Raw genomic sequence first — 12,075 nt, forward strand, 5'->3', positions numbered from 1 at the left:
CTAAATATAAGTAAAATGTTCTTAAAATGACTTTATTTGAGTAGGTAAATAAGATGATCTGCCAATAGAATATGATTTTTGCACTTGGAATAAGATGATGGAGATGAATTGTTCCTATTTTAAGTGCGGTATATTTAATTATCTTATTTTAGGGGTCAAAATACTCATTCCATTGGCAGATATTATTTACCTACTCAAATCTAGGACAAAAACACGAATTTTAAGAACATTTTACTTATTTTTAGATCCGTTTTTGCAGTGGCATCTGCACTGCAAAAAGGGAATTAAACGCAAGTAAAATGTTCTTGAAATTAGTGTATTTGTCCTTGGTTTGAGCAGGTAAATGAGATTATTCAATAGAATGAGTATATTACCCCTAAAATAAGATATTTAGATCTATACTACAAATAAGATGATGGAGATGAGTTGTTCCTATTTTAAGTGCAAAAGTCTTATTCCATTGGCGGATCATTTAAACGTGCCTGCTCACATAAAGGACAAATACACCAATTTGAAGAAAATTAGACTTAGTTTTGGTTCCCTGTTTGCAGTGTGGTGTGATGACTGGTATGAAGCATCTGGACTTTCTTCTTACCTTTTGTCAATTGTGCCTCATTCTGCTGCTTTTTCACGCAATGCAAAAACGGAACTAGAAGTAAAATGTTCTTAAAATTTGTGTGTTTGTCCTTGATTTGAGCAGGTAAATAAGATGATTTGCCAATAGAACAATTCATCTCAATCATATTATTTCAAGTGCAGGATGTCTAATTATCTTATTTTAGGGGTACAAATGCTCATTCCATTGGCAGATAAGCTTATTTACCTGCTCAAATCTAGGACAAATACACTAACTTTAAGAATATTTTACTTATTTTTAGATCAGTTTTTGCAGTGCGTGAGCGACCTCCTGCTACATTATCTGTGCTTGTTGATAGATTGAAACTGTGTACGATCTTCCCCTGCATGCACCCAACTTTATATAATCTGAATAACGTTTTTTTTAATATATATATATCTTTAGCCGAAAGAGTAGCTGACTAAACTTCAGCTTGTTCTGCAGATAAAAATCTACACTGCAAAAACCGAACTAGAAATAAGTAAAATGTTCTTGAAATTTGTGCATTTGTCCTTGATTTGAGCAGGTAAATAAGATGATTTGCCAATGGAATAAGAATTTTGCACTTAAAATAGGAACAATTCATCTCAATCATCTTATTTCAAGTGCAGGATGTCTAATTATCTTATTTTAAGGGGTCAAAATACTCATTCCATTGGCAGATAATCTTATTTACCTGCTCAAATCAAGGACAAATGCACAAATTTTAAGAACTTTTTTACTTATTTTTAGATCAGTTTTTGCAGTGTAAATGGTCAGATAAAGGAGCAAACCAAATCAGATACAACCATTTAGTGCGTTTATATTTTCTTCTGGATGAAATCAACATCTCCGCCATTGTCCACTGCAAAAACGAAACCAAAAATAAGTAAAGTGTTCTTAAAATTAGTGTATTTTTCCTTGATTTGAGCAGGTAAATAAGATGATCTGCCAATAGAATAAGATTTTTGCACTTAAAATAGGAACAATTCATCTCCATCTTATTTCAAGTGCAATATATCTAATTATCTTATTTTAGGGGTCAAAATACTCCTTCCATTGGCAGATAATCTTATTTACCTGCTCAAATCAAGGACAAAAACACTAACTTTAAGAACATTTTACTTATTTTTAGATCCGTTTTTGCAGTGTCCTTCCCTTCCCTCGTCCCCTCCCTCCTTCGCCCAGTGTGTGTGTGAGAAAAGCCAAGAGGCAGGTCCTGTTGATAGTACACTGCTGCGTCTTGGAATGCCCAAACTGCTGATAGGGCCGACTATTTATGGCCCCAGTGTGTGTGAACAAGGAAACGGCTCACAAAAGGGCTCATAGCTTTAGTGTGAACACAGCCACACGATCTGCTGCCAGCCTGGCGCTCTCAGATTCTCCCCAAAACTCGACTTCACTGCTTTTTCTACCAGCTAAAGGCTCCCCGGGCCTGTCTGCAGTGTTCACAGGAACAAGCAGCGTGACGCACTGAAAACGACGTAAAGTTGATCATTTTTGGTCGTATAAAAATAAACTGGATAATTAACATGATGCACAACAAAAATCAACTTTCGGCAAGTCTTTTGTGCATCTTCAGTCCAGGATCGTGTGCTCCTTCTGTCTCTGTGTGAGTTGGAGTTCATGTCCTCACAGGGTTGCAATGTTGAGCTCAGGTGCAACATTTTTCTGTGCTGCACATGACAAGTTAAAGAGGGTCAAGTGGCCTTTCTTCTTAAATCGGCGGTGGTGCTCTAAGGGGCGTGCACTTCTTCACACAGCTAAATGGACACATTGTGCAAAGGTTTGTCTGCACAAACCAATGCACACACACACACACACGCACCAAAGCAGCTGTTCATTTACACTACTGTGCCAAAGTGTCGTCTTCTGTCTTATTTTTGCTTCCTAGCTGTCAGACTTTGTCAAAAAGCTTTCAACACTGCAATACTGAACTAAAAATAAGTACAATTTTCTTAAAATTAGTGTATCTGTCCTTGATTTGAGCAGGTAAATAAGATGATCTGCCAATGGAATAAGATTTTTGCACTTAAAATAGGAACAGCTTATCTCCATCGTCTTATTTCAAGTGCAGGATGTCTAATTATCTTATTTTAGGGGTAAAAATACTCATTCCATTGGCAAATAATATCATTTACCTGCTCAAATCAAGGATAAAAACCCAAATTTTAAGAACATTTTATTTATTTTAAGGTCTGTTTTTGCAGTGAAAGTGGTCCAAATCAATAATTCACCATGCTTTTTGAAGGTGTGTCGTAAATTTCTATTGGACTTTTCAGCCTAGTGTTTTTAGAGGTTTTTACTAGGCGTCTTTACAGTTTCTTATGTGCCTTGAATGTTAGAAAAATATTCCTAAATGCATGCAAAAAACACTATTTACTCCTATTTTCTGTGATTCTATGAAAATATTAAAACAGTTTTACACAAAAAAATAGAATTTTAGCTTAAGCAAAGTCATTTCCAAAAAGCTTTTTTTTTAAATTAAAACATGGTAGGCAGTAGATGAGTTGTTCCTTTCATATTCTCTATCACAGAAAAAGAAGGTGGCGGTAAAGCCAACATATAAGTTTGATTTCTGATTTGACTTCCAGGCTTTTCAAGCCTCAATATAATCAAATTAATCACAAAGCATATAGAAAGGTCGAGATGCTGTTGCATTTCTTTGACTGACGCATTAAGTAAATATTTGGGCTGTTGGTTGTTGATTGGGTAAAACTTGAGACTTTCCCTTGATTGTTTTCGCTGTTTTTTTTTTCCGGAGTGGCTAAAGACCTAGCTGAGAAGGTAATCGTGACCTGAATCAGCAGTGAAAACATTGACCGCTGCTGCCTGAGTCCCCGCTAAAGACAGCAGTACAAATGTGTGCGTTTTGCAGAGTAATTGCAGCTCGTTAGAAGGGCGGCCTCGTGGTCATTAGCTGCCGTTTCCAGCTTTCCTCCCCCTCTGCCGGTCGTCCCTTAACATATTTCTTCTACTCTTGATTTGCTGCTGTCGGATCAGTCACCTTCCCGCAAGTAGCCTTCCCCTCCTCCTCCTCCTCTTCCTCCTCTTCCTCCCCTGCTCCTGTTACAACCCTCTGTCCATTTTTTGCTAGAACAAGGGCTCCTTAACAGCGGCACCTGAATCAACCCTGTGTTTTATCACTCGCACGCGTTCGCCCTGCTCCGGCTAACACCTTAACTTATGTTTACACACAACCCGTCAGCACTCGTATTTCCATAGAGGACATTTTTACCATGAAAGGACAATGAACAGAACATGTTTGAGCCGCACCGATCCTGCTCTCTTTAAAAAAAAAAGCGCGTTCATCAGACTGGGGGTGGACTCCTGCTTTATTTATTAAACGTTTTTTGGCCTAAATTGATTTTTAAAATAAATAGTTGTTAAAGTTTTGTCATCTCATCTCGTTCTTTTTTTCTTTTTTTTTCTTTTTTTTTGCCTGAAGCTTTCTCGGGTCAGAATATTGTTAACATACTGCTTTTCTGAAGATGAGAAAGAAAAGCTCTTTCTTTTATTTGTCTCAATGTTGGACAAAAAGAAGTTTCCGAGACTTCATTCTATCTTTCCTACAGTTTTACATTAAAAAAAAAACGACAAAATGTAATTTCTATTTACTAATATATTCACCTTCACATGAAATAAAAACCTGCTAATGCAGTTTGTTGTTAGTTTACTGCTTTTCACTTTGGCCCTTTTTTGTTTTTGATGTTAATTTAATTTGGTGATTTAATTTAGGGTTAAATTAAATTAAGGGTTGACTTGCAATCGGAGGGTTTTAGATTCGATTCCCGGTTCCCCCTGTCGCATGTTGATGTGTCCCTGAGCAAGGCACTTAACCCCAAGTTGCCTACCGTTGTGCGCATTAGTGGTGGCGATTGAGTGAATGTGGCCATAGTGTCAGCGTGAATAGAAAAGCAGTAAATAAATTCAGTCCATTTACCATTTAATTGAGATATAGAACAATGTTTGTCCATCTTGATGGCGATTGAAAGGTAAAATCTCTAGGATAAAGCTATTTCTTCCTTAATTCTTATTTGCTATGTCCTATGTTAAAACACTGGATCAGTCCAGCCAACTGTCCTTGAATCCGTCCATCAGTTGATCATCAGTCCGTCCGTCTGTCTGTCTTTCTATTGATCCATTGACAGTCAGTCTATGCATCTATGGATCAATCCATCCTTACATTCTGTGGTTTGAGCATGTTCCGTTCTTCATTTCCACCACAGTAGACATTTTTTACTATGAACCTTAATTGCATTTTAGAAACAGGCCTTAAACGGGCATCCTGTTGAATCAGGAGTGTGGAAAAGTATTTAATTTTCAATCTGAAAATGTGTAGGAACCCGTGTTTTTTTTGCTACATTAGTGTGAAACACCGAGATGACTTGGTGTTTTCTCAGGCGAACTCCTTGACCTTATCTTTTAGACCAGGGGTGTCAAACTAATTTCTATATGGGGCCACTTTGGCATCATGAAGTCATTAAAAGGGCCGGTTGCACGTGCATAGACGATACTTTTCATTTCATAATTTCATTCCTGTTCACATAGAAGTATAACAAATGCACACTAACATAAAAGTAGCACCCTGAGGCCCAGTTTATACAGTTTATCTGCAAAAATTGTTTTACATTAGGGTGAGTTACACTTTAAATTCATCATTCTGCATCACTTTTTCTCCCTTTGGATATTTCTGGGTTGTTTTAATGTGTTGCAGGGAAACTGACATTTTGTGGCTGGATGCTGTTACTACACAGTAAAGAAATCAACATTCGGTACAGGAGGCTCAGTTTTAGCCACTTTATACATTTTAAAAGGATATAAGCCTCTACTTTATGACATGATATGCATTTTTTTGGCTCTTAAGGGCCGGATAATTCACCTCAACGGGCCAGATTTGGCCCGCGGGCCTTGAGTTTGACACCTGTGTTTTAGACACTTCCAATGTCCCAAAGTACACAGATTTCACCCCCTGCTGTGTGTGCTCATTTACTTTTTCATTTTTGTATATTTTTCTCACAAGTTCAAAGCGTCATAACTACATTTTCACCTCTTGTTTGCATAATGCCGCATTTCTTCGACAGCCTATAACACCCAATCCCTATTTTCACCCTTTTGTGCCAAAAAAGCCACTCTCTCCCCCCCTCACTTCCTCTCCCTCCCCTGTTTTCCCAGCGTCCTTTTCTTTTCCTCCCTCCAGCTTTGCTCTGTCTGGAAGCCACGGTGGAGCTGAATGGTCAGAGCCAGGATGAAGTCATCATGTCTTTATATCATTATATTCTCCTTTTACCTTTTTTAGTCACAGAAAACCCAAACGGGTGGGGCTCCGGGGGCATAAGATTGGCTGTCGATGGGAGTGACACACACAATCGCACACACCCTTTAACCCCGTTCTGTGCCCAGTCTCGCTCCTTACGCAGGCCCGGTCCTTTCCGTCCCAACTCCCTCAGAGTTTCCATGACAGAGCTCCTTTTTAAAAGAAGTGCCGCTCAAAGTGACGTTGGCATTAGGTGGATAATACTCCGCTTTATACCCTCTCGAAGAAAGCATCAGCAGTTTTAAGGCCAGCATGCCTGAGAGACCTTTTGAAGAAGCATCAGAATTAATTTGGACAAACTCTGGGTTGGGGTATTTGTCAGCTTGCATTCGCAGTCTCCAAAGATGCATCTAAAGCTGCCAAAAAAAAAACGATGATTTCTTATGTATTGTTTTGACATATTTCTGCATAAATAATGAATTAACCTGTAATTGCATGCTTTCTGAATGCCGGTAAAGTCCGTGACGCCTGAGTTTCTTGTAGAAATGACCAACAAGCAAGCGTTTGAGTTAGTTTCCCAGTTGAATTAATGTATGCTTGCGTGTTTGGCGTGCGCGTCCATCCTCGTATGAAAGCGTCCACACTGACGGACTGTTTTACCACGGACACGTTTTCCACACTGTGCTGCGTGCACACCTTTCTTTTAACGGTGTGTGTGTGTGTGTGTGGAGGCTGAGTAAACCCCACAGTGGTTTCCAAGCCCACGGTGAATAAAGGTGCCTTTTGTGAGGCTTTGGGTGGGTGGGGCTGGAGAGGAGGTGGGGTGTCCAGTCTGGAACAAGCATGAATGTTCCCTCAGTTCGCGCAGACATCACACTTCCCTGCCTAGTTTCACAGCAGCGCTAGAAGAGAGCGGGAGAAAGGAGGAGGACCTGAGGGTGGGGTTGGGAGGGGTGCCTCGGTGGTGGAGGAGGAGGAGGGGTGTATCGGAGGAGGTGAGCGGGAAGCTGAGGCGGAGGTGGGGCTTGCATCCAGCCAGTGAGCTCATTGGAACAGCGTTGTTGTTTTATCCTCCTACCGAGCGCGTCGCTTTTGGAAAGCAGTGGAGCCGCCGGCCGGCCAGCTCCCTCAGTCGCCCCTCGCCGCTGCTGCAGAGAGGAGCCGCCCGCCTCTTTCCACCTTAAATACTTATAAGCTCCAACCGCTGGATTTCAGGAGGTAACAAGGTGAAAACATGCCATCCTCTGCCTTTGGGAGAGCGTAGACGATTTTTTTATTTATTTTTTCCCCCACCCACCTCCATTCCCCTCTTATCTGACATAATCTTTTTTTTATATATATGTATATATATATATATTTGACACAAAACGCATTAGGAAACCAGAAAAACTGAGAAGAGACATGAAGCATGGGGAGGAAGAGAGACAGAAAGTTGTCCTAACGGGATTTTTGTTTTGTCTCTCCTCAGCCGTCCGGCGCTCCGGTGGAAAATGACCCCCTGGGCCCGCTGCCTGCTGGATGGGGTAAGTCTGCCTGACCCCGTCGTGTACGCACCACCGTCCGCGTAGAGCTGCACCGTACATCCAGGCTTCCTGTGCAGTCTGGGGAAAAACCTGGAGTTTTCCCCCAGACAACCTTTTTCCATTTCTGGACATGTTTTGATGTTGTTTTTTTGTTTTTTTTTAAAGAATGAAGAAGAAAAAGTTTGATTTTCCAGAATTTAGTCCTTTTTCTACCATATGTTTGATATAAATGTTTATTTCTTACTGATTCATATTCAGATTCCTTTGATTTAACAAATAAAAACATTTTTTTTTTTGTTCAACTAACTTACTAGAAGACGACGCAAAGTCATTTGAAAATAAAAAAAAGGGTCCATTTCACTCCTGTTTTGGCCTCTGGACCCTCCTAGAACCTCTGGTTCTTTAACTTGATTTAGATGAAATTTTAAGTTGTATAACCCAGTTCACATTTCATTCATCTACGCATTATAGATTTTGCAATCTGCGTCTGTCCATATGCAAGAAAAGCTGTCGTTTAGGGAAACAATTTGTCATCCAGTGTCAAAAAATGTAAAAAAAAAAAAAAATCTGGAAAAGGTGTGGATTTTTTTTTTTTTCTTTAACTGGGACCCTTCGATTCTGCAAACACAAAGGGTTAACTTAACGTAAAATTTGGTTATATTTTATATTCTGCATTAAAAGTCTGCTTCCCAACATCATATTTCAACCAGCTGGATGGACTTTAGCCGCCTTTAATGCTCTCATCTGCTCTAGATCTCTATCGAGCTCAGAGAAAGCGGTGGCAACATCAAGGTGATGGAAAAGAAGAAACTTGGCTTTATAAACTTTGATGAACCTAAACGTAACAACAGTACTGCACTGCCATGTCTAACTTCATGCAACCAGATCTCCTTTCCTCAGAAGCCACTTATTTAAATTCAGGATCAGCACCTGGCGTCTTCAGGAGGCAACAGTAAAGCGGCACCTTGTGTCAAATTTACTGTTACACCAATTAATGATTGTTTAAAAATGTGATTCAGAGAACAACATTTAGAAAAACCTGAAGGACATTATAGGTGAACACTGGAATGGCCGTGCCCATTGTGACTGACCAACATTTTCCTCACCCCTGTTTTTTTTCATCCTTGCAATGTCCCCAACGCTATTCCTGATCTTTAGGATGTCGGTCACTTAGATCCACACCAGGTAGGGACAAAAAGGAAATCATAAACTCATTATTAGTAAGCAGAGTTTTAATTCTTGGCACATTAAATATAGTCTACAACCAAATAATCCATCTAAGCAGTCCTTCCAGATGCAGTATTGCACAAACTCGATGTTGCCAATGATGATTTGGAGCACCACAGATCATTTTGGTTTTTTTTGTTTGTTAAAGTACTTTATAGTACTTAAACAAACAATTTTTCCTTGAGCTTCCTTGAGCTTTAGGATCTTGTCACTTTGATCTGTAGCGACTTTGGGCATCGATGGCAGTGAAAGTCCGTGTTTATCTTTGGCAGGCGGAGTTTTAATGCTCGGCATAGATGTTGCATCCCAGCAGCCTTATGCGATGGTGATTTGAAGTGTTGTGCAGCTCCGCGGAGCATTTAATGGTCTTCTGCTCTGCAGGTTTTAGTGGTATTAGGCCTTTATGAGATTTCCCCTCATTGTCCAGCAGGAACGGCCTCGCTCCCTGCGGATCTGTCGTTTAATTGCCGGATTTATGTCTCCACTCGAGCGATTCTGATTTCTGCTCCGTTGAAGAATATCTGGATAAAATCTCCCCTGGTTTCTGTTTGTCGCTCCGCTCGTTTATCACTGTAAGGACTCCCTTTACTCTAAAGTCCACAAATTACAGGGGGCTGCGTTATTGATGGGGGACCCTTCATCATCCCAGCATTTTCCCAACAGGGCAATGTAATGGGATCCACGCAAAATCCCGTCGCACACATTCATTCATAAGCGAGCGCCTCTGGCAGCTCCCGTTCCGCCAACGTTTTCACAGCCGCGTCCCCTCCAGAAACGCTCCCTCTCTGCCAATGATGCCTTTTCAACATGTTGCGGTACCTCAAGACCAAAACCTCAATTATATCATTGGCGCAGCTTCGCCTCTGTGGCGCGTCTCTTTTTTTTTTCTCTTGGCTGCTGCGGTCTCTTCCCTCCAGTTTCTGTTCTCCTTTTGTTTGAAGCTCAGATTCGGAGAAAGAAAGATGGGATAAAAGATGAAGAAGAAGAAGAAGAAGAAGTGAAGGGAGCTCTGACTGGATAGTAAAGGGGGGTGGAGAGAGAAAGCTTGTTCGAGCCGCAATGTGAGCACTACTGTTTCTGGGCCCTCCACTTACTCCCGTTAATGAGAAAAAGATGTCAGAGCAGCAGAGGGAGGAGGATGGGGCACCAGCTACACTTTCATGGCACAGACGCACTTTCATGCAAAAGAAAAATGTCTCTCTGAAGAGTCCACATCCGAGGAAAAAAAACAAAAACTCAATTAACTACCGGTATCGAAGCTCCAGGACTTGACCGTTTGCCCAGCGGAGGTATTCAGATCAAGTCCTGGTGAAATACCACACAGAGACGGTAGTTTTCACTCACGGCGGCGACAATCGCCTTCTCCTCTCCGTCCCAGAAGGCTGTTGATATTCCCAACTGAGCGTGCCGCTTCTGTCCCGTCTGTGTCCGCAGAGAAACGCCAGGACAATGGCCGGGTGTACTTCGTCAACCACAATACGAGGACGACTCAGTGGGACGATCCTCGGACCCAAGGGTGAGACCACGAACCGCGCGGGAGTTTAACCTGAGTGTGTCGGAGCATGTGTCTGCCTGCTTGCTTTGAGTGTTTGCTCGTGCAGAAGAAGATGTGAACGTGGTAACGCTGTGTTTCGGCACACAATCAGACATAAAAGTGTTTCCTAGGATTAGAATGATATCCATAGGCGTTTCACGCATCTGAAACGCTTCAAATCCTTTATTAAAGTTTTTATTTAAAACCGCGAACAGCCGAAAATGTCTGTGGCGGGCGCCGTTTTCAGGCTCTAATCTGACACGAGCAGGCCTTCATTTTGATCATGTTGCTGATGTCATTTTATCTTACGCTGCCCAGAGTTTTTAAATCGTTTGTTTTTCTTCATGTCACTCGTAATTAAACCGTCTCACTCATTTAAGACTTTTTCTTTTAAAAACATCAGACAGTTTGCCTATTTGTATCAAAAGATGCTTGTACACTGCAAAAATGTATCTAAAAATAAGTAAAATATTCTTAAAGTTAGTGTATTTGTCCTTGATTTGAGCAGGTAAATAAGATTATCTGCCAATGGAATGAGTATTTCAACCCCTAAAATAAGATAATTAGACATCCTGCACTTGAAATAAGACGATGGAGATGAGTTGTTCCTATTTGAAGGGCAAAATTCTTATTTCTATTGGCAAATCATCTTATTTACCTGCTCAAATCCAGGACAAATACACTAATTTTAAGAACATTTTACTTATCTTTATTTCCGTTTTTGCAGTGTAACGATGTCAGTGAAAAGCAGTGAAAGCCTTTTCCGTGCCTTCGACGGCAAGTCAGTTTACCTTCTGCAGATTTAAGTTTATATATACACGTGTTTTTTTTGTTTTGTTTTTTAAGTAGCAGCTAAATTATATCCAGCATCCTCCATATTTACTCACCCTGAAATTGTTGCTACTTTAGGAGAGTTTTTATCAACACATCTGGCTTACGTTTACGTCAAGTTCTCCTGTCTTTCCCATTTTGACAAATTGCTATGAGAAATGGGCTTGCCAAGGTGCCAGAATCTGCCCGAAATTTAATTTCCCGAAACGTTTCATTTTACCTTTTTAGCCGTGAGTGTTTCCACTGTGGGGTCCAAAGCTGGGCTGTTTGCCCTAAATTACGTCCACTGTGGCTTAGAGAGGCCTCCTCCTCCTGCAGGAGTGTTGCTGCTCCAGAAACGCAGAGCTCTGCCCTCCATAACAGAGCAGAAAGCGATTTAAAATGGTGAAATCGGTCTAATACGGCATTAAAATCACATTTCTTTTTAATTGGATTTATGGTTTTTAAAGTTCAGCGAAGAGTCCAAACGGTGTAGAAATAATGTAACTAGAACAAGTTTCATATAAATTGCCTGTGTGTTGTTGCAAAAATAAAATGCCAGGTAAAAGTATTAAGCTATTTTTCTGTGAAAGTGATTACACTTTATAACAAATTCACTCTAAACCAGCTTGGAAAAGTCTAATTAGAACAAACTTTAAATAAATTTGGCGAACCGTTGTGTTTGCTCATCTTTAAAAGTGAAGTTGGTTGAGAAATGTCCGACAAACTGACCGTCTACAGCCAGAACCGGTGATTATTTTCCGGTGGTAACCTTCTGAAACTGAATTAAAGCAATTTCTAGCTCAGACAAATGTTTGTAAAGTCCAAAGATCTTTAGTAATTAAAGCATGTTTGAAAAGTCTCAAAGTAGCATTAGTTATGCACACAGCAGAAGTTACAAAAGGTACCTTTTAATTTAAGCCTAAATTTGATTAAATGGTGCATAATCCTAAGGATTTGTGATTTATTTTTTTTTCGGATTCATATCTTGTAACGGCGCTATAAACCTTTCTAAAATTTCATGAGTCTTTGTAAAAAAAAATAAGTCAATCCCTCCACCCCCACTGAAACTAAGTAAAAGTCTGCTCAGTGCAGTTTAATTCATATTTCCACTAAGATTAGCTGATGT

At 40.4% G+C, this 12,075-nt stretch overlaps 1 protein-coding gene across 6 annotated transcripts in view; it reads left to right on the top strand.

The window, feature by feature from the left end:
* Positions 1-12,075, top strand: part of wwp2 (WW domain containing E3 ubiquitin protein ligase 2) — a 99,502-nt gene that overhangs the window by 65,875 nt on the left and 21,552 nt on the right. For 4 of the 6 annotated variants that reach the window (XM_036125165.1, XM_036125171.1, XM_036125174.1 and 1 more), the window contains 2 exons: positions 7,321-7,375; positions 10,037-10,118. In XM_036125165.1, coding sequence (XP_035981058.1) covers positions 7,321-7,375; positions 10,037-10,118 — 137 coding nt within the window. Of the gene's footprint in view, positions 1-6,858; positions 7,079-7,320; positions 7,376-10,036; positions 10,119-12,075 lie in introns of those variants that run through there. The other 2 variants (XM_036125179.1, XM_036125183.1) reach the window with 2 other exon arrangements.

The sequence above is a fragment of the Fundulus heteroclitus genome, chromosome 2, assembly GCF_011125445.2.
Source record: "Fundulus heteroclitus isolate FHET01 chromosome 2, MU-UCD_Fhet_4.1, whole genome shotgun sequence".
Lineage (NCBI taxonomy): Eukaryota > Metazoa > Chordata > Actinopteri > Cyprinodontiformes > Fundulidae > Fundulus > Fundulus heteroclitus.